Below are 23,958 nucleotides of genomic sequence, written 5' to 3'. Positions count from 1 at the left end.
AGTCAAAGACGCACGCGTTCATTACATGTTTGAGGCAAGAGCTGCTACCTGTATCAATATCGGTTGATATCTGGCGCCGGACAGTATCAGTATAAACGGCTAGAAAGCCAATATGGAGCATCTCTAGTTCCAAGAAAGAATGACAAGAGTTGCCTACTGCTTGCCAAATAGTGAGTCCATCATTGACTGTAGTGCTTTTAATCAGTTATTAATAATAATGCCCTATTTCAAATAGGTTATTTTTTACAGATCCTGTATAGTACAGGGTTGTAGCAGCTGACAAATAGCAACTCCAGATCCCACGGTTTGGATGAAAGACTGTTTTATGAGTGTCCATTAACACATTATTCAGCTAGTCATAAATGATTTATCAATCCTGATTGTAAAGTTGTGCACGTTTGTTGTATCAAGGCAAACTTTGAAACTGTTGCAGGGCACTTTCCATCAAACCAAATGTGGGGCAAAGGGAAAAAAAAAAATTGGTCTTCATTGCAAGCACGTTCAGAAGACCTTATTACGAAACCCAAAGCGAGCAAAATGAGTTCCAGAAGTCATTAAATCCAGCGTGCACACCAACGACATGAGCGCAACTGCAGACACGCAGAGGAACATTGAGAGTACAAAAAGTCATTTAAGATTTTAAGTGTTTATTAAAAACATTTTTTCGGGCGGGAGATGACAAACAATTGTCAAAGTCTGCTTATTTTGCAGAAACCCCGACTAAGATATGCCTATTAAATTAATGACGGAGGATAATGCCGCACTGTACGGGCTGCCCCCGCTTTGCGCTCCTTCTTTCATGCCTCAGTGAACCTGTCCAGTTAACACTGAGAAGGGAAAAAAATCCTCTAAATACTTTATTGAAGACTTCTTAGACCATTAAAGTAGCGCCGTACCCCTCCTATGTTAATGTAGTAGTAAAGAAGCAAGACTGGATGTACTCTTATGAGAGGAAAGGATACAAAGACCTCATTTTGCTTCAGTATTGGCTGTTAAACAGCTTTATCTACCTCTGCATGCGCTTTAAAATGTAGGGAGCGCTACTCAGCTGTTGGTGGTAAGCAGGTTCTGATACTGTGGCAACTAATAATTCAGTAATCAAGTACTTTAACACTTAAACCAGCGGCGTCCAAAGATTGTAAAAATGTAATTTAACAAGGAAACAACAGCGGTAAAAGTGGAAAAATCAGCAGTCATTTTACAAGAATAAAGTCAAACTATTAAGAGAAAATTCGTAATCTAACGAGCAAAAGTAAAAAGCAGAAATGGAAAAACAAATTTTATGACAATAAAGTCAAAATATTAAGCTGAAAAAATATTCTAATGGAAAGTTCAGAATAAACTCGTAATATTGCAAAGAAAAAAGGTCTTTTTAGTAGCATAGAGCTCAAATATTTAAAAATATGATTTTTTCCCTAAACAAAGCAAAATAAAGTTGTAATTTTTGGAATATTAGATTGTGGGAACAAGTTATAAAATTATGGGAATAAAGTCAAATAAAGTCAATAAAAGTCATAATATTACGAGAAGAAAATGTACAAAATTATTTAAGAACAAAGAGTTGAAATACTTGGGAAACTAAAAACAAAACCCTGCAAAAATGGGAAAAAAAATGAAATACTGTATATATAACTTCTTTGCATATCTACACTTACAAAATATGAAAGTCACCCTTGCATGAGCTCATGTGGTCCTGGCTGGAACATGTTTGGACACTCCTGACTCGACCACATTCAAGTCTCCCCAAATTCATGGTTCTGTCATGTTTTGTGCCTATTGTTTTACTGTTTTAGTAGTAAAAAGTAGTCAGTTCAAACTGCGTTTGAATTAAAACTGAGCATTTTGTGTGCCGCGTGCGCAGGTGCACCTGAAGTTGTGACGCATCATTATACCGTACGTGCAGCACCGGGCCCTTCATTGATGCAAATACTATTGAAAGAGCAGTGATGCTTTCAATCAGTGTCCATGTTTAGCAATAGAAAAAAAAAGAGTTAATCCAAGCTTGTTTTTGCATTTACCCCACAGAAAATGAAGCCCAAGGTCCATAAAATAAAGAAATAAATCCAAATCTATCTGTGCCATTTGACAGGATGTAATTTGAATCACTCCCCATTAAGCAACCAAAAGTCATTTGGAAGCTGTTTTACACATTTTCCGCAAATGACATTCCTAAAACGGAAAATAATTGCAACTGACCTTTCTGGATCTTTTAATTTCACACAATAATTATCAAACAGCCAATATATTGGGGGGAACACCCCCCCCCCCCCCCCCCCCACACACACACACACACACACACACACACACACACACATTGACTTTGATCTGCTTAATTGCCTCTCCAAAATGTGTCTTCCATAGAGTGTGCAGATGTGCGAAATAAACACGTGATGCCTTCGCAGATTTATGTGTGTGTGAGATTTATGCGAGGATGCAACCATGCCTGGCGCGACGCCTGTGTAAACATCTGCTTCAACGCAAACACGGATGTGTGTAATTAGTGGCTTAACCCAATCAGTGTGTGTATAATTACAGTCATTAGTGTCAACGCCAAGCTGCCATGCTCTCTAAACTAGGCAATAAACACACACACACACACACAAACACACACACAATCTCCCACTGCATCTTTCTTATTTATGGCTGCCGTATTTTTTATGCAAGACTTGACTCTCCCTTATCTCCCGCTCTCCGTGTTTACACAAATCCTCTGCTGTGATCACAGAGTGCTCTTAATTGGAAGCACATCGTTAGCGGGCGGAGCCTGATGAGCGCTTCCCCCTGATGGGTTGTGTCACAGCCACTGAGCCAGCGGTCCCAGAAGCAAATAATAAGCAGTCGTCCCTCCATCCTCTCCTGCATATCAATTTGTAACACTCCCTGTTTGTTATTGTTTTTGTCATTTTCCTTTTTTAACGAAGGCCCTTTTGGGGTGACGTGAGAAGGACGGCGAACGTGTTAAACGGTGGAATCGCTCAGAAGGTGCTCGGTAAATGCTGCTTCTCAAACTAGGAAAGTGCTTTGTTTTGTCAACTCTGTAAAAGCGAGAGTCGTCGTGTTCATTTGTCAACACAGTAGGTGATGTGTTTTAATAATTCCAAAATAAATAAACGAGGTACGGTGATCCCTCGCTTCAAATTTCCCGACTTCACTTTATTACGTTTTTTTTTTTCAAAAATATCTTAATAAATTGGGCCGCACGGTGGCTTAGTGGTTAGCATGTAGGCCACACAGTCAGGAGATCGGGAAGATCTGGGTTTGAATCTCCATTGGGTGTCTCTGTGTGCAGTTTGCATGTTCTCCCCGTGCGTGCGTGGGTTTTCTCCGGGTTCTCCTCCCACATTCTATAAACATGACATTCTAAAAACATGCATGTTAGGTTAACTGGCGACTCTAAATTGTCCATAGGTATGAATGTGAGTGTGTGGTTGTTTCTCTGTATGTGCCCTGTGATTGGCTGGCGACCAGTCCAGGGTGTACCCCGCCTCTCGCCTGAAGTCAGCTGGGATAGGCTCCAGCATACCCGTGACCCGAGCGAGGATAAGCGGCATAGAAGATGGATGGGTCTTAATAAATCCTGCTGTTTGGACCCTAAATATGGCTTATTATTAGTAAAAAAAAATGCATATTTAAGTTAATTTTACCAATTTTTTTTTTTTAACCAAGTTAAGCATTTTCAAGCATAAAAATGTCGAAATGCACGAAAATTCAAACGTGAGGCATTCAGAAGACACATTCAAAGACGTGGTGATGGAATGTCGTACATGTATTCTACACTGATCACACAACAGCCACTACAGTACTGTCCAGAACAGGAAGTAAAAAAAACGTGCGAGTCTTAATAATAATAATAATACATTTTATTTATAGAGCGCTTTTCTAAAAAACGCTTTCCATGGTAAAAGCAAGCAAACACAATTGTACAAAATAGCAGTAGAAATTGAAAACCAAAAAGCGCAGTTCAGAACAAACAGTTAAAAGTGGATACAAAAGAGCAGATTAAGAGATGGCAATGTGATGTAATTCCTAAATATGCACGTTTTAAAGAGTTACCTGTTAAAAGCAGTGCGGAACAGGTGTGTTTTTAAGTTACTCTTGAAAGTGGCAAGGTCAGCAGTGCCAAGGACGTGTGGCGGAAGTGAGTGGCAACAGAGAAGGCTCTGTCCCCCCACTTTCAGTGGTTGGTCCGAGGGACAGTCAGGAGGTTTGTATGTGAGGAGCGGAGGGTACGGGAGGGGTTGTAGGGGTGGAGCAAATCTTTAACGTTACAGGGGGCCTGGTTGTGGAGTGCTTTATGGGTGATTAAGAGGATTTTGATTTGGAAACGGTAAGGGATAGGGAGCCAGTGGAGGTTCTGAAGGACAGGGGTGATGTGGTCTTGTGGACGGGTACGGGTGAGGAGGCGGGCGGCAGAGTTTTGAATGCATTGGAGTTTGTTAAGCAGATTGGTGGGTGCGCCATAAAGAATGCAGTTACAGTAGTCAATGCGTGATGTGATGAATGCATGAATGAGGGTTTCAGCTGCAGGGAAAGAGAGAGTGGGGCGAGTTTGCATCTAGAAGCTAATATCAGAAAAGCCGTTTGAGAGGGTAGAGTGGGCCTGAGGGTTGATGCATTAGTGGATATGTAAAGTTGGATGTCATCGGCGTAACAGTGGAAACTGAGCCCATGGCCATGGATAATCTCACCAAGGGGGAGGAGGTAGAGGATGAAGAGGAGAGGACCAATCACTGAACCTTGAGGGACGCCTTGGAGGCGGGTGGCAGGAGAGGAGGTGCAGTTATTGAAAAAGATTAACTGATCATCTTTTATTTTCTCGTAACAAGTCTACAACATTGGGTGATATGCGTGTAAAGAAGACTATAAGGGTGTTAGTTCATGTCTAGAGGGCTCTACTAATGTTAAAAAACATATTTAGAAGGTCATAAACAGATTTTCTATGCTCTAACTACAAAAATATTCCATTTATAAATAAGGAATCCTACTTGGTAGAAATTCACCTATCACAGTCGGGTCTGGAACCAATTACCAACGAGAAAGGAGAGAACTGTATTGCTTTACTATACTAATACTATTATATCATATATTCTATTCCAAAGTACCACCAAGGCTTGGGCTGCCATTTCAAAACTGCGAAATTGAAGCAGCATTGAATGCATCAGTTGGAATGAGGCCTGCTGAGCAGGCTTCCCAACTGAATTGGGAATGTCTCCCAAAGTCTTATTGACTTCATTTGAGCCGAGGTTGCCAACAGGAAGTAGAATTACAATTCAAATTTGAATTGAAGGAAGTAGAATTGAAATTTCATGAATTTGGGTGTGCTTTACAGTATACTCCATACATGACATATTTTACCAAAGAATACAAGCGTCTTCCAGAAAACACATTTCATTTGATGCATTAGAACTTTCAAATGATTGAAAATGGTGGGAAAATCCTGTACTTCATTTCCCAGGATGCTTAACTTCATCCAAGTTTTCAAAATGGAGAGAATTTATCGGGTTCTGAAACCACCAGAAATGTCCGATACCACCTGCAGATATTTTCCATCCATGTCTGTTTAACTTATTCAATCCCTGCCATTTTTCAAAAGGCTACCGTCCATTTTAGACAATTTTGACTCTTTCAGGCACACAGAATATTGTATTCTAATGCTATATAACTCATGGAACCTACCAAAAGAAAGATTAGACTCTCGTCTTTCATCAGAAAAAAAAAAGTTTGTTTCTACCTTTTTCTGTTCTTGAGTAATCAGCAGCAGAACATGTACCATAACTATACCACAACATAAACACAAAATCAAAATAACACTTTATTTACAAATATAACACCTTCAACTATTTCTAATTTTCACATTCGGAACTAAACTGTGTGTGCACTCATGTGCGTGCATGTGCATGCGTTAAAATTACCGTACAGTGCGTAACCTTCTGCAGGCTACACTCGTCCACGCTCTCTCACTTCCTCCTTCCTGCCATGTGTGATTTTTCTGTTCACACGATCCACGCCGAGCTCTTTTCAAATGCACTTCTGCCGCTTCGTGGCAGTTTTTATGGCTTCAAAGTAACCAACTATCTAACAGTGACATCTTGCAGTGTACACTTGCGTCATCACCTCTCTCTCAAAAAACATAGCGTAACGTGTTTCGGAGTGAGCGTTTGGGTTAAAAAAAAAAAAAACACATAAATATGTCTTTGGTATTGAATACTTAATGTTGTCAGCAAACGTAGCTAGAAGAATATCACACATGCACTGCACCCCGCTCCTCACTCATGCTGCAAACACACACACACTTCCACGCCACTACAATATCATACTTGCCTGTAGAGAGGAGTTTATCACTGCCTCATGTTACATCAACCATAATGATAATGTAGCGACCCGGACGTTATGTACGATATTAATAGTCCTGTGTTTTCCAACTGTCTGTAAAAGCCGTGAACGCACCAGGCTGATTCTATGTGTGTGTGTGTGTGTGTGTGTGTGTGTGTGTGTGTGTGTGGCAGCTATCTTCGCTGATATTCTTCTAGTTATATTTGCTGATGTTTTTTTTGCCGTGGCCCCCCAAAAAAGTGGCAACGGGTGATACGGAGCCACTTCAGACCACAGGCCACGTACTCAACGTGTATGTGATAGAGGCACTGTGATGCCAGCAGTAGGAGGATCCATTCAGGGAATGCATGTGCCAATCACATGACATATCTGTTGCTGTATAGACGTGCGACTTTCATGCATATGGCATGTGGGGTAGGTGCGTGTGCGTCGGGGGGTTTAATGAAATAAATTAGGCATCAACAAAGCACGAGGAGACACTATAGAAGACGCTTTCATTCACTGATCTTTTTTTTTTTAATCTCCTTCCATGTTATTACAATCGTTCAATCAAACCCCTCTCATGCCTACATCTATACCAACTGCCTCCTCTCTCTCTCTCTCTCTCTCTCGCTCGTTGGCAATTACGAGCGAAAGACAAAGAAAAGCGATTCATCTTCCTGTCGCGGCCTCTTAATGATATCATTAAAATGACTGACAGCTTTGAACAGCGCCGCAAACTTACCCCAGTCAAAACAAATCTGATCCGTTTTGGAAACATAGCCTGCTGCTTCATTAGGGAGGAAGAGGGAGGGGGTGGTTGTGTAAAACAGGGTGTGGAATAGAAGCGATGGGAAGGGGGGGTTGTTAATGAGAGAGACCTTCGGGGGTCATACTGGGGGTACGGGGAGCTGTGCTGCAGGCAGGTGCCCCCTCGTACGCCCTTCCGCACTCCTCTCTCACGTCCGTCCCGCTCCCATCTGTGCCGCGTTGGTTCTCGTTGCCTTAATGAACATAATAAATATATCTCCCCACCATTGATGAATGCTATTTGACAGCCGACGGGGGTGGCGAGTAGAAGAGGATGGGCCCTTGATTGGAGCGTAATCATTCTTAAAGGCGCAGCGTGAATCACACATTCAGATCGGGGAAGCGGCACGACGCGCACACACAGGTGGCACAGCCCCACGGGGGTGTTTCATTCACGACATGGCGCTCCCGCTGTTATTGTCATCAGCGCCATTGTTGGGCCAGGATGCTGCGGAAGAGGGTGACACATGGCGGGTGGCTGGGTGTGATTGTGTGCTTGAAGCCCGCTTGGCAACAAACCAGTCAAATTTGGGTCACTTCTGTACTAAAATAATGGCTCAGTACCACCTTTTTCACAGCTGAATAACACCTAAAGGGGGAGAACTACACCTACGGGAGTGTGCTGATTGGTCGACGGGGAACGATCACTTAGCCCAGGGGTGTCCAAACTTATTCTATCGAGGGCTGCAGACAAAAAAATAATAATTAAAAAAAAAAATCAACCCATGTTGACATGCTGAGGCTTTTAATATTTACAGAAAACAACAGCCTGCATCTCAGCTTTGTGTTATCGCTGACAAAGCGTATTATTAGTAGGAACTTTTCCTCGAACATAACATTTTTTACAAATATTTGAATTTTTCTCTTTTCTCCTCATAATATTATGACTATATTCTCATAATATTTTGACATTATTGTAATTTTACTACTTTTTTTAACTAACGTAGTTTTTCCAAAAATTACAACTTTTTATTTTCTTTCTACTTAGAAATGTTTGCTTTTCAACTTTCTTTTTTTTCTTTCTTTCTATTATGACTATACTCCAAAAATTACAGCTTTTCTTTGTTTTCTTTGTTCATCACATTATGATTTTTTTCCTTTAATTTTTTCAACTTTATGCAATTTTTTTCTCTTAATATTATGACGTTGTCTTAATCTTCCGTTTTTATTCTTGTAAAATTCCGACTTTTTTCATTTTTGCCGTTGTTTTTTTTAGTTTTCTTGTTTAATTGTATTTTTAGAAAGTGACCAAAAAAAAGTGTGGAGCTTCTGAACTGTGTAAAACAAGCGTAAAAAGAAGTTGAGGTTCCTGTCCAATGGTCATTATTGCATATTTTGACTTTTCAATCACTGGCATCAAAAGCCACCAAAGTGGATTTTGTCGTTTAAATGCAGTTTTATATAATAATTAAATACAAAAATTGGATTTTTAAAATGCAGCGACGTCTCTATAGTGGTATATGAACCCCTATGTCATAGAAAAATATAAACAACCTTTGTTTGTAGTCAACTGCCATTCAGATGTTGAACGTGTCAGGCTTGTCTCTTGTTGAGCCTTAGAAAGTGTTTGCCTGTTAGCGTTTATGCTAACTATATATATATCAGCTGTTCAATTGGAATGTACTGTACATCTTCTCTAGTCAATATTAGGTCATATTTGGCTGTTCGAAATTGCCTTGTAAAATGGCAAATGCTAATCGCTAGCATGTATACAGTAATCCCTCATTTATCGCGGTTCACTGGTTCCAGACCTGACCTTGATAAGTGAATTTCTGCAAAATAGGATTCCTTATTTATAAATGGAATATGTTAGGTAGTTTGAGCATAGCAAACCTGTTTACGACCTCCTAAATACTGTTTTTTTTTAACATTATTGGAGCCCTCTAGACATGAAATATGACCCCTATAGTCACCTTTACACTCGTATTACCCAATATAGTTGACATAAAAAGAGAAAATAAGACATAAGTAAGACTTGTTCTAGTGTATGTTGTTGTAAATGTGTACAGGTGCTAGGGGAACCTATTAGGAGGTGGACAGGAAGTGATGTCAGGTGTTCAGAGTTGTGTTTTAGCTTAGCGTAGGTTACGCCTGCAACAGTAGCTCATGTTTGGGATTATTGTGCCTGTTGTGAGCATTCAAACCTGCAATAATAAAAGCCTCTTGTTCCGGCGACCAGTGTGGAATACTACATATCATCACAACATCTTTGAATGCGTCTTCTGAATGAATGCTTTATATGTGTATTTTTGTTCATTTTGCGATTTTTATGCTCTAAAATGCTTCATTTAGGTAAAAATCTGGGGGAAAAAACGTTATTATTCAACATAATAGGCCGTCAACCAGTTCGGTGAGACGAACTTTGGATTTTTGTGTGACTTTAGAGGTGTATTTGTCATGGAAATGTTCTGAGTTGTACAAACTCAACATCATGCCACAGTGCTCTCCTTTGTTTACTTTGTCGTGCTCTTCATTGGCCAGTTACGCCGTATCCCGCTGCTACACAAGATGAGCCGTATCCGGGCTTATACCCTTCAAAAGCGCACCATGGCGAGCTCGGTGCGTGGTGTGAAAACGGTGAAACGCGATTACTCACATTGTCTCGTCTTGCAGCGCGCGCAGGTCCTTCAGTTGTGCCTGCAAATGAATGCTAAATAATTTCAAAAAGAAAAGGAAAAAAAATTCTGTCATCTTTCGCCGCTCTGTTGTCTCACCTTGACGCGTCCCATCTCTCTCTCGTGCCCCTCCGCCACGTCTTTCAGTCGCTTCACCTCCGCCTTCAACGTGTCATTAGCCTCCTGAAGGTGTCTGACAAAGCAAAGGCAGATGCAGACAACCAGTTCAAGCAGGCAGTACACAGTCAGGCAGACAGACGCTATTATCATCAAAAGGCTCTTGTAACACATGGCAGAGACACATCACGCACACACACACACACACACACACACACACACACACACACACACACACTTTCTGTGATAATAAAATGCTGGGTTCACAGTGTCATTGAAAAGAACCCATGTGACTTTTCAATTTGTTGTGATGCAACTAACAAGCCCTTTGGTATTTTGAATTAGTATTTTTTGTTTTCAACTAAACATCCAGAGCGTATCTTTTTAGTGCAGCGATCGCCGTGGTTCCTCACGCCACACATTTCGTAGTGTACGACACACAGCCGAGGCTTGGGGGGGGTTACGTTACGGCACGCTGCAGGGGGGGCAGGAGCAGGGCATGACAGCACCGTGACAGAAGCTGACTAGACCCCTTTTATCTCTTAAAAGACGAATATGTCACACCCTGTCTGTGCATATGGCATCCGTGTGTGTGTGTGTGTGTGTGTGTGTGTGTGTGTGTGTGTGTGTGTGTGTGTGTGCCATCATGTCAGAAAGACTGTCAGGTGCAAGAATGTCAACAGTCCACCTGAATCACTTCATCATTTAAATACAAACAAATGCACAAAGTCCCCGCTTACTGTAGACATGTATGATGATGATGTGTGATATTTTTATCTAAAAAATGATGTCTAAAATAAGTGCAGGCCATGCGAAAACATTAGCGGGCACTAAGTGGCATTTCAGCCAATCAGGGGTATGAAGAAGGTCGGATAAGGAAAAGGCAATCAGGTTTCTTGGTTGTTGTTACATGTGTAAAAGTACAGAGACGCTCCGATCAGGGTTTTATGCTTCGAATTTCAATACGATCATCCATGAGTGAGATTGGCCGATACCGATCACATGGATTGACTGTATTCAGGCATCTGGAATCATTTTTCAATTTGTTTATGATGAGTGGTATTGGTCATGGGCCCCTGGCAAGTACAGTGGTGTGACAAAGTATTGGCCCCCTTCCTGGTTTCTTATTTCTTTGCGTATTTGTCACACTTAAATGTTTCAGATCATCAAACAAATGTAAATATTCGTCAAAGACAACACAACAGAACACAAAATGCAGTTTTTAAATGAAACTTTTTATTAAGGGAGAAAAAAAGTCCAAACCGACATGTCCCTGTGTGTAAAAGTGATTGCCCCCTAAACCTAATAAGTGGTTGGGCCACCCTTAGCAGCAACAACTGCAATCAAGCAATTGTGATAACTTGCAATGAGTCTCTTACAGCGCTGGGGAGGAATCTTGGCCCACTCATCTTTGCAGAATTGTTGTCATTCAGCCACATTGGAGGGTTTTCCAGCATGAAGCGCCTTTTTAAGGTCATCCCACAGCATCTCAATAGGATTCAGGTCAGGACTTGGACTAGGCCACTCCACAGTCTTCATTTTGTTTGTCTTTAGCCATTCAGAGGTGGACTTGCTGGTGTGTTTTGGATCATCGTCCTGCTGCAGAACCCAAGTTGCTTTCAGCTTGAGGTCACGGACATTCTCCTTCAGGATTTGTTGGTAGACAGCAGAATTCATGGTTCCATTTATCACAGCAAGTCTTCCAGGTCCTGAAGATAGACCATCACACTATGATGCTCTTTTTCTGAAATGCGGCGTTACTTTTACGCCAGATGTAATGGGACACATACACGTTCCAAAACGTTAAACTTTTGTGTCGTCGGAGCACTGAGTATTTTCCCAAAGGTCTTGGGCATCATCAAGATGTTTTATGGTAAAATTGAGACGAGCCTTAATGTATTTTTTGTTCAGCAGTGGTTTTGGTCTTGGAACTCTGCCATGCAGGCTGTTTTTGCCCTGTGTCTTTCTTATGGTGGAGTCATGAACACTGACCTTAACTGAGGCAAGTGAGGCCTGCGTTTTTTTGGTTGTTGTTGTGGGGTCTTTTGTGACCTCTTGGATGAGTCGTGGCTGCGCTCTTGGGGTCATTTTGGTTGGCCGGCCATTCCTGGGAAGGTGCACCACTGTTCCATGTTTTCGCCATTTGTGGATAATAGCTCTCACTGTGGTTTGCTGGAGTCTCAAAGCTTTAGAAATGGCTTGATAACCTTTTCCACACTGATAGATCTCAATGAATCTCACTTAAGTTATGTTTTAGGCGGCAATCACTTTTTCACACAGGGCCATGTAGGTTAGGATTTTTTCTCCCTTAATAATGAAAGTTTATTTAAAAACTGCATTTTGTGTTCAGTTGTGTTGTCATTGACTAATACTTAAATTTGTTTGATGATCTGAAACATTTACGCATGACAAACATGCAAAAAAAAAGAAAGAAATCAGGAAGGGGGCAAACACTTTTCCCCACCACTGAATAAGTTTGACATCTCAAAGCAGCTATGGTGTGTTCGTGGACCTTCGAACAAAGTGCGGACTCTCAACGCTTGTCGAAAAAACATTATCAGTGAAGCCTAAAGACATAAACATGCACAAATTGTGGGCATTTTTAATTATGCTGTGCATTCATTTATGTAGTATCCTGTATTTATAAAATATGACTCGGTAAAAAAAAAAAAAACATCAGCAAAAAATACTGTATATACTCACGTTTTCTCTTCAGTGACGTCGAGCAGAGCTTTGCTTTGGGTCTTCATCTGCTCTGCGAGGTTCTCACTAGACACCCTTGAAAGACGACTTCTTCAAAAAGCTACTCAGACACACTCAGACCAGACATTCTATTTTCCTACTTTTGCTCAGCTATCCATCGTTTGAGATTCGTCACCATTAGCTGGCTCTCGTGGCGAATGTTGGCGTTGTCCGAACACGACGCCTCCAGCTTGGCCTGCAATGTCTCCAACTGCACAGAGGAAGAACAAGAGGGAGTTTTGTGCGACTGTTTCCACTTACATACTGCTGTGTGACACAAAATGCGCAGAAGAAATAGTAAAAAGTGATGAGGGAAGCCCAAAACAAGGCAAGACAGAGAAAATGGAGAACGGGTAACGGTGACAAACGACACAGGTGGCATCTGCGGACATATTGACAGCAGGGTAAGGTATTAAGCAGCGCTTAAGGAGGAAAGATGGGGGACAGCTTATGGTGGTTAAATAGGGATGGGATGGCAAAACTGCTGACTTCCTCATTCCTCTTATCAGTCGGGACCTTTCAGGTGCCGCAACTCTGCTGTTATCGCCATGGAAACACCTTGATATGCCACACATTTAACCACAAAGACGTGGGCAAACACATGATTGAGGAGCATGCCAATAACCTCCAGCATGGAAATATGTGAGTGATATCGCACATATATAAGTTTCTCTTTTACGTTAATGATGTTGCTGGTTGCTTCTTTGGAAGCGAAATATTTAACTTGCATGCATAATGGGACCGAATTCAATATAGAAAACAACATTTACATAAAGCAAATAAGCGCGTTTCAGCTCGGTTGTACGAGCATAAATCAAAGCCATTGAACACAACCATCAGTGTTCGGTTTTGCTGTTACAAAACGTAGAATCCTTCATCACGCTCTAGAAAATACATATGTGCAAAATAACTTCATGCTTCTTTTTTTACAAAATACTAAATATAATAATAATAATACAAAAATAATAACATATTTTTGAGCTATAACAGATAGTAATTATGAAAAGTTACATTTGTATGTAATGATAAATTATCCACAGGTATGAACTAAAATGCCACGAGAAGAATGAAAATGAAGTTCAGAGTGTGTGTGTTTTTAAAAATTAAAAAATACATTTAAATTCATTAAATACATTTGATTAATCATACTTATCATATTCATGTCAATATGTATATTTAATACATACATGAAATGCTTCTGTAAGAATAAAAATTAAGTGCAGGGACAGATTTTTTTGGTTGTTTGTGTTTTAAAAATGAAATGCATTAAAAATGTACATTTAAATTAATATAAATTACATAAATATTATCATGATCAGTAAATACATGCAAATATGTATATTTAATTATAATATATATATGTTTTATTTATATTATATATACATATAAATTGTATTATATCAAAATTATAAATGTAATTTATATATATATATATATATATATATATATTTATTTATTTTAGATTTTATTTATGCATAAAATGCTACTGGAAGAATAAAAATGAAGTGCAAATACAGTCTTTGTATAGTAAAAAATTAATAACAAAAATGTTAAGTAAATAAATAAAATAAATAATATGTGTAATTATTGCATAAATATGTATATTTAATTGTATTAAATATTTACATTTTATTCATGTTATATTTAAATATAAAGTATAATATACCATCATTATAATCAACATAAATATAATTTAAGAGTATCATATTTATTTTTATTTTAGATGGTATTTATTGATAAAATGCTACTGGAAGAGTAAAAATGAAGTGCAATGACAGGTTTTTGTTTTAAAAATGAAATGGGTTATAAAAATTAAATACATTTAATTAAAAAATCTTACGTACACAAAAAATGTATAATTATTTTTATCACATACTTGCAAATATGTATATTTAATTATAATACATATTCACATTTTACTTATATTGAAGTTATAATACACCATAAATCAATATTATGTTGACTTATTTTAGATTTGACATAGAAACTATTTGAATTATAATAGTATTTATTAAAAGTTCCATTTACACGATTACATGACAGATATTGCGGCACCCTGCATTCATGGTGTACACTGACACGTGCTGTACGAAACACACAACACAAATTGCAATCATTTTGATCAACAAGAGTCACGTGGGACACGTTTAGTGCTGAAGCTACAAACCTCATCATGATTTATACGGCCTACTTAAACACATCAAAACACAGAAAACAGCAAACAAGCGGGCGCACGCACACAAACACACACAAGCTCAGGCGGGCATAACGGCGTAGCGTGCTGTAATGACAGTAATTACTGTGGTCTCACATTAACATCTCCCTCCTGACTGTCTGACTAGCTCGGCCGGTGAAGGGATGTAAATCGCAGCGCCGGTTTGATGTTGTGATTACAACTAAATTACACACCATCACTCTGTTTTCACCATTGTCAAGGGAGGCAGTGAGAGGATGTGCCACTGTGTCTGTGTGTGTGTGTAAGGAGGGAGGAGAAAAAACAGGGGGGGTGAAAAGGAGCTGCGATTGCAGGCAAGGGGTGGGTGGAAGGACGCAAATCTGCTTAACATTTAGATTGGTTTTGTTACACAAATATTTTAGCTGATGATAGGGGCTAAAAGGGGCACCAAAATGCATTTGGGACACTCTTACAAGCAAGTCTGGTGTCTGAAAATATGAGTTGACTGCTGGAGGATTTATCATTTTGGTAGTTTACCCCGACTAGTCAATAGTGTGCAAACGTTTTATTGAAACGAAATGGATTTTTTTTTGTTTTGTTTGTTTTTTCAGGTCAGTGGCTCTCAACTGGTTTGGCTGCGGGGCCCACCTTCACCCCCGAATGACAAGCGGTGACCCCAAACTGCGGGAATGTTTCAATTCAAATGTCTCATCATATATTTAATGAAAAGACATCGCAGTTTGAATTTGAGGTCATGCAAAATAACACCGTTTAGAGTAGCTACAGTGAGGTTACCCAGCATGCCTTGTGGGTTGTAGATGCGGGTGTTGAGTATTTATAGACAACACCCTGCTGCATGGGAAAAAAAACACGATTTTTTCGAATAAAAGCACAATTTTTTCCGTATTAGAGACCCACGAGCCACTAAAAGCGGGTCTACAACCCAAACCAGTTGAGAACCACTGTTGTAGTTGACTTGACCCAAACAGGGAGGAACCAAAGGTAGTACGATTTGAGGTTGAAACGAACATTATCTGGGAAAATGCTCAAAATGTAGTGACTTCTACCAAGTGTTTTTCTTTTTCTTTGGCTTTTATGTGTGTGTGTGTGTGTGTGTGTGTGTGTGTGTGTGTGTGTGTGTTCGGAGTCTTGGGTTTTATACATGCAAGCCAGCGACTGGCACTAAACAACTTTTCTCCAGAGCTTTTTTTCCAGTCACTCACCCACACCAGTGACCTGGAGATAAAGAGACCCGCTGTAAAAAATGTCGGGAAGGTTGGGCAAGTTGTCCTTGCCTCCTAAAACTAATTGCAGTACAGCGTTTCCTCGTTATCACGGGGGATAGGTTCCCAAAATAGCAATAACATTTTCTCACATTCTCTCGTTTAAACAGTCTCAAAAAAGTTCAAACTTTTGTCTGAATTTTACATGATCAACCTTAATGATCAACACAGGAAATTATGAAGTCACTCACTCATATTTTACTCCTGTAACCGTGCCTTTTCGTCCTGGCGCCGTTTTTTTAAAACATATTGCCGCAGTACACCTTCTTCGAACCGAAGTTTCATTTACAAGCTAGCAAGCGAGCTAGCGCTGACACAGGAGACACGGCAGGATGGCACGAAGGAGATTGACTGACAATGGTCTTCAGCCAATCAGGACGCAGAAAACAATGGCCGATGCAGACAAACGAGAGAGGGAAGAGACACTCAATTTCCCACAATGCAATTCTTAAAGGGCCAGGCTCGGCCTGTAGCAGCGTTTATACGCTGTAATTAAAACAAAAAAGGAAGCACTATAAAATTTCTGCGATAGGTGAACCGCGATCGAGCGATTCTACCTTCCTGTAGCATGTCCAGAAGTCCAACTTTTTGTGCGACGGTTGGCTTCGTCTGCCCTTTGAGTGCAGAACGTTTTGTCGCAGAGAAACTTGCAAACATACAAAGACTGCAAGCTGTTTGCTAGCGATGACACCACAGGAGACACGGCAGGGCGGCACGAATAAGATTGATTGACAATGGCTTAGACCCAGTCAGGACGCAGAAGACAATGGATGGGTTCTCCCTGAGCCAATCAGGACACAGAACGCAATGCGCGTTCATACGCTGCACAAAAAAAACAAACTCGAAACAGACTAATCCCTCTTTTAACAGTTTTTAACGCTACTGGAGCCCTCTAAACATGAAGTAACACCCCTATAGTCACCTTGACACTCCTATTACTCAATATAGTAGACATAAAGAAGATGGGGAGAGTTGCTTGTTGTTTTTCTATATTTATTTCCTGGTCTGTACAGTACTTCTTGTTGTGGCTATTGTCTTATCAGTGTAACATGACTGACACCGAGCGACCAGTGTAGAACACTACATATCATCACGTCTTTGAATGTGTCTTCTGAATGCCTTTATAATGTATTTTTGTTTTTTTATGCTTGAAAATGCTTAATTAAGGCAAGAAAAACCCCAAATGTGCTGAAATACGCATTTTTTGACTAATAATAGGCCATATTCAACCACAAACAGTGATGATTTCTTAACATATTAGTGAAAAACAATGATAGCGTGAAGCCACGAAGCGCAACGTGGCGAGGGATCGGTGAGCGCACACTTGGAATTGAGGCTAAAAGGAAACCTAAAAAAAAAATCCGATACTCGTCCGGTTGTTGCCAGCATCGTCAGAGACCAATCCGAGCCGCGAGTCGTTTCCGCTCATTGCTCATCAGAGCACATCCTCTCGTCAAATTAATGATCACATTTATTGTTAAACACATTTTGATAAAACATTCATTCATTCTGTCTAATTAAAAGCGCCAACAGGCCTGACATCACTTCCATATGCATACTTATCACTCACAGGGTCTGAATTAAAGATCTGTGTGTGTACTTTTCTGTGAGTGCGTATGACGGGGGAGCACAGAATGACGTTTCCCAAGCAGGTCTTCCCACTCTCGCCCTAATGGTGATAATCATGGCGTGAGCCAACATTAAGTCGGTGAGTGCGTGTGTTTATGCGTGTCCGACTCCGGCTAATGGTGATGATGATGACATGTTCTCCATTAGACTAGTCAGCGGGCCACAGCAGATCTAGCATATTAATGATGCTGATGATGGCTTCTTTAATTATCTTCGTCTGCCGCTGCACGGCCCGACTCCTTTTCCCTAAGTCCTTTCATCACACACTCCCCCTACGCCTCCGACTTGTTTATCGGCGGCCACCATTATTGAGGCCCCCTGTCGTCTCGCGTCTAGTCTGTTGGGATGCAGCTTTAACAGGGTTCAGGGGAAGTTTGTCCCGCAACCAACATTTAATTGGGAAACAGCTGCAAAGTCAGGTTGGAAGCCTAACATGCTCTTTTAGCTTTAGCCACTGGCTATTATATTCTTTATTTTACAGTCTGCATGGGTTTTCCAAAAATATATTAATTAATAAATCAGGCTGTTTCATGGTTGTACACGGCCTATTATTAGTCGAAAAGTATGCAGAATTAAGCAAATTTTACATATTTTTTGCCTAAATTAAGCATTTTCAAGCATTAAAATGGCTAAACAAACTAAAAGGCATTCAGAGGAGAGATTCAAAGATGTTGTCTTATTGTACACTGGTCACTAGGTGTCAGTAATGTTACTGTAATGTTCAATGAGACACAAAAGGGTTTTATTGCAGCTTTGAATGATCTCACAACGACAGGCGCAAATATCCCTCACTACTACTGTTGCGGTCATTAACCCATGCCAAGCTAAAATTTGCTTCCTGTCCGTCCCCCATTCATATCCCCTACCACCGGAACACATTTACCGCAACACACACACGAGCACAAGTCTTATTTATGTCTTAAATGTTTTATTTTCTCTTAATATGTCTACTATATTGGGTAATAGTAGTGGAAAGGTGACTATAGGGGTATTATTCCATGTCTAGGGGGCTTTAATAATGTCAAAACCAAAAATTCAGCACAAATTTGACATCAATAAAGAGAAAAAAGCTGTAATGTGAATTTTTTTAATGTATTTTTTTGTAAAAAAAAAAAATCTCATTCAGAATTTTATGAGAATAATATCATACTATAATTAGGGGAAAAATCATTTAAAATCATTTAAAATGTTAAAGAAAAAGACGTCTTAATGTTGTGAGAACCAAACAAAACAAATAAATTTTTGGAAAATTACGTTGTGGAAAAAGATATGTCTAAAAATTATGGTAATAAAGTCATGAGAAAAGAAGAAGAAAGTTTAAATATATTTTGGGAAAAAAAAAAACAGGAGAAATATAAAAAAACAAAAAAAAAAAACAGCTGTAACTTTACCAGAATACGTAAAAAATATTCAGAGAAAAAAGTCATCTTCTACCGAGAAAACTATGAACATTTTGTATTCCTAAATAAGGACTCCCACTTTGCGGAAATTCACTTATCACGGTCAGGTCTGGAACTAATTAACTGTGAGGAAGTACTGTACTTTATGATTATGTTTAAACCCTAGTAACCGCGTGCACCTCCTGACCTGACTACTCCTTTTAAAAGGGTTAAATCTCCCCCGTTGTGGGCGAAACCTCAAAGTCGGGGGCGAGGGGACCTCACCCAGGTTTTCACAGCCGCACAAATGCAGCTTTGCTACATCCAGACCACGCACAATAGAGTAATCAATGTATATTGTACGCAACGCTAGACCCTTTACTTTAAGACTGCTTCCCCTTTTAATGGTTTGTTGCTCTTGGTAAGCACCTGGGATCATTTACTCATCTATTACCGATCAGAATGATGTTTTTACATATTATGTTTGCATCTAAATATTGATACAGTTGATCCCCAATTTTCACTGGATTTACGATCCTCGCCTACCAGCAAATGGCAAAAATCCGGCCGCAAAAATGTTTATTTTTGACACACGGCTCGCTCCTTTTCCTCCAAACCCTCCTGTAGCTTAACGTTGACCTTCTCCGCCGATCTCGAAGCCCTAAATATGCACACACACTCGTTAACCACGTTTTAAAGTATAATACGTATCGGCATGCATAATGACGATCAATAGAACGGATGAATCTGAGTTGCCGGCTAGCTGCGTCGACGTAATCCACACTGCTTATCGGTTGTAGTTCCAGTAACGAGATATTAACTTGTGTTCACATCACTGCAAATATTGAGACAAAGTTTCACTTTTGGGTCTCACCGCAACTATGGTGCGTTCAAGGACCCCCCGAGCAAAGTGCGAAATCCCAGCGCTTGGCGAAAAGACATGATCAGCGACGCATAAAGACATAAACGTAAAAATTAACTTTTTTAACCTGCATGATCACATATTTATGAATGATTACCGACCAAAGGTAAATGAGATGTTTTCTGTGGGGGGAAACTGCCTATTTTTGGAGATAAATAAAAAAAAAAAGTTTTTTTTTTAACCAAGAATCTGCAAATTTGTGTGCCAGTGAAGGTGCGGGGATCCACTGTGCACGCAAAACAACAAGGGGCGCCAAACGACATCTCTTGTACTTTTACTGCAGTATGATGTTCTGGTATTTTACCTTGTATTGAGATACAGTATATATACACACTGTATATATCACTCTAAACCCCCAGTACATCAGCGGATATAGTCGTAGTGGAGCTTCAAATCCATGATGAGATGAATATGAAGTGTAAAAGATGAGCGAAAAGAGAGTAATTATGACGCTTTTGTCCCTCAAGTGCTCACACACTGAATTGGTTAAAACTCCAAACTTTTTCCTCTTACATTCACAAACACACACACACACACGGTGTGTATTTGTGATCAAGGTTTTGTAAATGATGTTTAATGAAAAGAATCCCCTCAGACTACCTCATTTACAAACGTGAATAAGGATATTAACATGCGTCAAGGTTTACCGCTATATTCATTTCAATCTGATTTCAAGTGTTGCCCTGAAAGGAAATCCTCTTTCATTGTTCCAAAAAAAAGCATCTGGAAGTGATATCATGCGGCTTTTATCTGCGAGGCAACAAAATGTGTCGAGAAATTAATTACGCTAGTACAAAAGTGGTGTCGTGTGGAGAGAAATGTAGGTTGTTTTTTTTTTCTGGGAAAATATGCCTCAAAAGTTGAGCAAAAGCATCATAATGGGCGATGCTGCACAGAATGTCAGCGGATTTTCTTCATGTTTTGCTTTTTCTTAAGATTTTGGGGGGTTTTATGCGATGCTACCATAAAAGAATAGTGCAAAAGTGTGATTTTTTACTTTATTTTTATCTAGTTTAATTTTGCACTTGATGACCCAATTTGGGCCCTAATCAGATTTTTATTTGGACCCCATTGCAAAACGACCGTATCATGAAAAAGGGGCGCTGCCAGGAATTCAGGGTGCCACGGGGGGGGGGGGGGGAATCACATTGGGCCCCCCCCTCTCCCCGGGCAGCTAAGCCTAACAGAAGAACCTAACAGACCCATTAAAATCTGTCTTTGGACTCTTTAGTTAGATGCAAGTTTTGGAGTCCTACAAGTACATTGGAAAGAAATTGTCTAATAAAATATTGTTAAAAAAAAAAAAAAAAAAACTCAAGCAAAATAGTGCAGGGCTGGGATAAAAAACAGTTAGCAGCTGTACCATTACACCAACAGGGACTGACAGGTGAGCAGGGGAATTTTGCCCTTTTCATTCTCTTTTTCCGCCGCGTGCTGGCCGATGCGCATTTGCAGAGAATGCGGCCCCTCGGACAGCGGGGCCCTACGCATAGTGTGCGTTTTACATGTAGGCAGGGCACGCCCCTGACTGTTTGGCATGTTTGACATTTTACACCAATTAATTGAACATTTTTACAACTTTCCTGAAGTAGATCGAAGTAGTTGTCTTCAAAAATGTAAAGGGTGCAGGCTATTCGAAGGTTTTTGGGGTTGCCAAAGTGAAGGCATGAACTCCATTACCCAGCAGTCCACGACACAATAACAGTTTAGGTTTTTTTTTTGCAAAATGCTAATTCTGGTCACGGCATTTCTTCCCCCGGGTGATTAAAAGTCAAAAGTAATCGTGCAACCGCAGGGTGACATCGGTGGCTTCAGAGTTGTTTTTTTTTGTTGTTTTTTTTTTAGGTGCAACTAAGAAGTATGTATCAACTTTCTGCTGTGTGTGAAATCTATTGGGCAAATTCTCATTAAGACCGCCCGCGAGTCAAAATAAGCTGAGGAGACCGACCACACTAATGACGGCGTGTTTCGTTTGTGTGGTTTGTGTGGATGAGCGCAGATGTGATTGCTGGCGTGTTTGAAGCAGCAACATACCTCATGTTTACCATAACGTGTATTTAAAATGGAACCATGCAGAGGGCTAGCATTGTGTGTGTGTGTGTGTAGTGGATACCATGCAAATCCCTTATGTCAGACGATACCACGCCCATAAAACACAACACGCAAGTCAAAAAAACACACACACTACTGACAGAGCTATCCGTAGTTCAGCTACTGTGCACCGAGGCAATTTGTAATATAGATTTCCTCTATAAGCCACTGTAGTGTAACATTTACCATTTCAAACCCTTTGATTCCCCCCCGCCGCCCCCACCACCACCACCACCACTAGATAATTCATCTCTTCCTGGTCAATAAAAAAGATTGGGAGCCTAATGAAGGAGTCATAGTCGCGACGGCCATCGTGCCTGTGTTTAAACACTGTTTGGAGTCGCGTTCTTTTCACAAAATGGAAAAAAACAACAACAAAAGAAGCACGTTTTGAGACGATGAAAGGCAGCGGCGGACGTGTAGGGCGAGATAAAGGAGACTGTGGCTGAGCGGAGACACGAACGCGCTGCTACTGTCACACGCTCGCATGTCAATAAAGTTTACTCATACAAGCTTGGGAAATCAAGAGGGAGCAGACTTATGAAAAACAACACAATGATGAGTAACCAGGAAACAATTGATATATTATTATTACGCCGATAGAATCAGGCTATCACAGGGGTGTCTAAAGTGCGGCCCACCGCTGTTTTTTTTATTTTTTTTATTGGCCCGCACATTCTAAAACTATAATTTAACAAGAAAAAAAAATTATAATAAAATAAAAACACAAACAGGAATTATGTAAGAATAAAATAAAAATAGTGGTAATAGTGGTCATCTAACGAAAACATTGTTTTTAAATTTGTTGTCATAATTTCTTGTAAAATTTGTAATTTTATGGTAATGTAATATGATGAAAAATAATATTAAATGTATAAATACAAATATTCACGAAAAAAGAGTTATACAGTAATTATGAAAAACAAACAAAACAAATAAAGCTTTTAAGAAATTAGTTTGCAGAAAAAGATAATGTTACGAGAATATCCATCCATCCATCCATCCATCCATCTTCTACCGCTTATCTGAGATGGGGTCACGGGGGCAGCAGCCTAAGCAGGGAGGCCCAGACTTCCCTCTCCACGGCCAATCTGTCCAGCTCTTCCAAGCGGATCCTGAGGCGTTCCCAGGCCAGTTGGGAGACATAGTCATACTCACCTTATCTCTAAGGGAGAGCCCAGCCACCCAACGCAGAAAACTCATTTCGGCCGCTTGTACCCGCGAGCTTGTCCTTTCGGTCCCTACCAAAAGCTCATGACCATAGGTGAGGGTAGGAACGTAAATTAAGAGCTTTTCCTTTCGGCTCAGCTCCCTCTTCACCACAACAGTCCGATGTAGAGTCCGCATCACTGCAGACGACGCACCTATTCACCTGTCGATCTCGCGTTCCATCCTTCCCTCACTCGTGAACAAGACCCCAAGGTACCTAAACTCCTCCACTTGGGGCAGGATCTCATCCCCGACCTGGAGATGGCGCTCTACCCTTTTCTGTGCGAGAAACATGGACTCGGACTTGGAGGTGCTGATTCTCATCCAGGTCGATTCACACTCGGCTGCTAACCGATCCAGTGAAAGCTGGAAGTTCGCGACTCGATGGAGCCAGCAGGACCACGTCATCTGCTAAAACAGAGACCCAATCCCCAAACCACCGAACTTACACCCCCCGCCCCCCCCAAAAAAAACAAAAAAAAACAACAGCAGTAATTGGAAAAAAGCAGTATTTTCATGAACATAAAGTCAACATTTTAAGAGAAAAAGAGTTGTATTCTAACAAGAAAAATGAGAATAAACTTGTAATATGAGGAAAAATTGTCATTTTTAGTTTCATAGATTTGAAATATAAAAGACAAAATGTTTTTTGTATTGTATTAAACAATTAATG

General features: G+C 40.2%; 2 protein-coding genes across 5 annotated transcripts in view; one reads left to right on the top strand and one right to left on the bottom strand.

The window, feature by feature from the left end:
- pex2 (peroxisomal biogenesis factor 2) overlaps positions 1–23,958 on the top strand; it is a 217,769-nt gene that overhangs the window by 77,611 nt on the left and 116,200 nt on the right. The gene's annotated exons all lie outside the window — the stretch shown is intronic.
- The window catches only part of LOC129174147 (plectin-like), a 130,924-nt gene that overhangs the window by 6,124 nt on the left and 100,842 nt on the right, over positions 1–23,958 (bottom strand). For all 3 annotated transcript variants that reach the window (XM_054765803.1, XM_054765804.1, XM_054765802.1), the window contains exons 17-20: positions 12,698–12,810; positions 12,558–12,632; positions 9,837–9,930; positions 9,719–9,759 (exon numbers count right to left, since the gene is read on the bottom strand). In XM_054765803.1, coding sequence (XP_054621778.1) covers positions 9,719–9,759; positions 9,837–9,930; positions 12,558–12,632; positions 12,698–12,810 — 323 coding nt within the window. The remainder of the gene's footprint in view (positions 1–9,718; positions 9,760–9,836; positions 9,931–12,557; positions 12,633–12,697; positions 12,811–23,958) is intronic.

Source organism: Dunckerocampus dactyliophorus, chromosome 21 (genome assembly GCF_027744805.1).
Source record: "Dunckerocampus dactyliophorus isolate RoL2022-P2 chromosome 21, RoL_Ddac_1.1, whole genome shotgun sequence".
NCBI lineage: Eukaryota > Metazoa > Chordata > Actinopteri > Syngnathiformes > Syngnathidae > Dunckerocampus > Dunckerocampus dactyliophorus.
The sequence above is the reverse complement of the archived record's forward strand: the minus strand, read 5'-3'. Positions and strand labels throughout refer to the sequence as shown.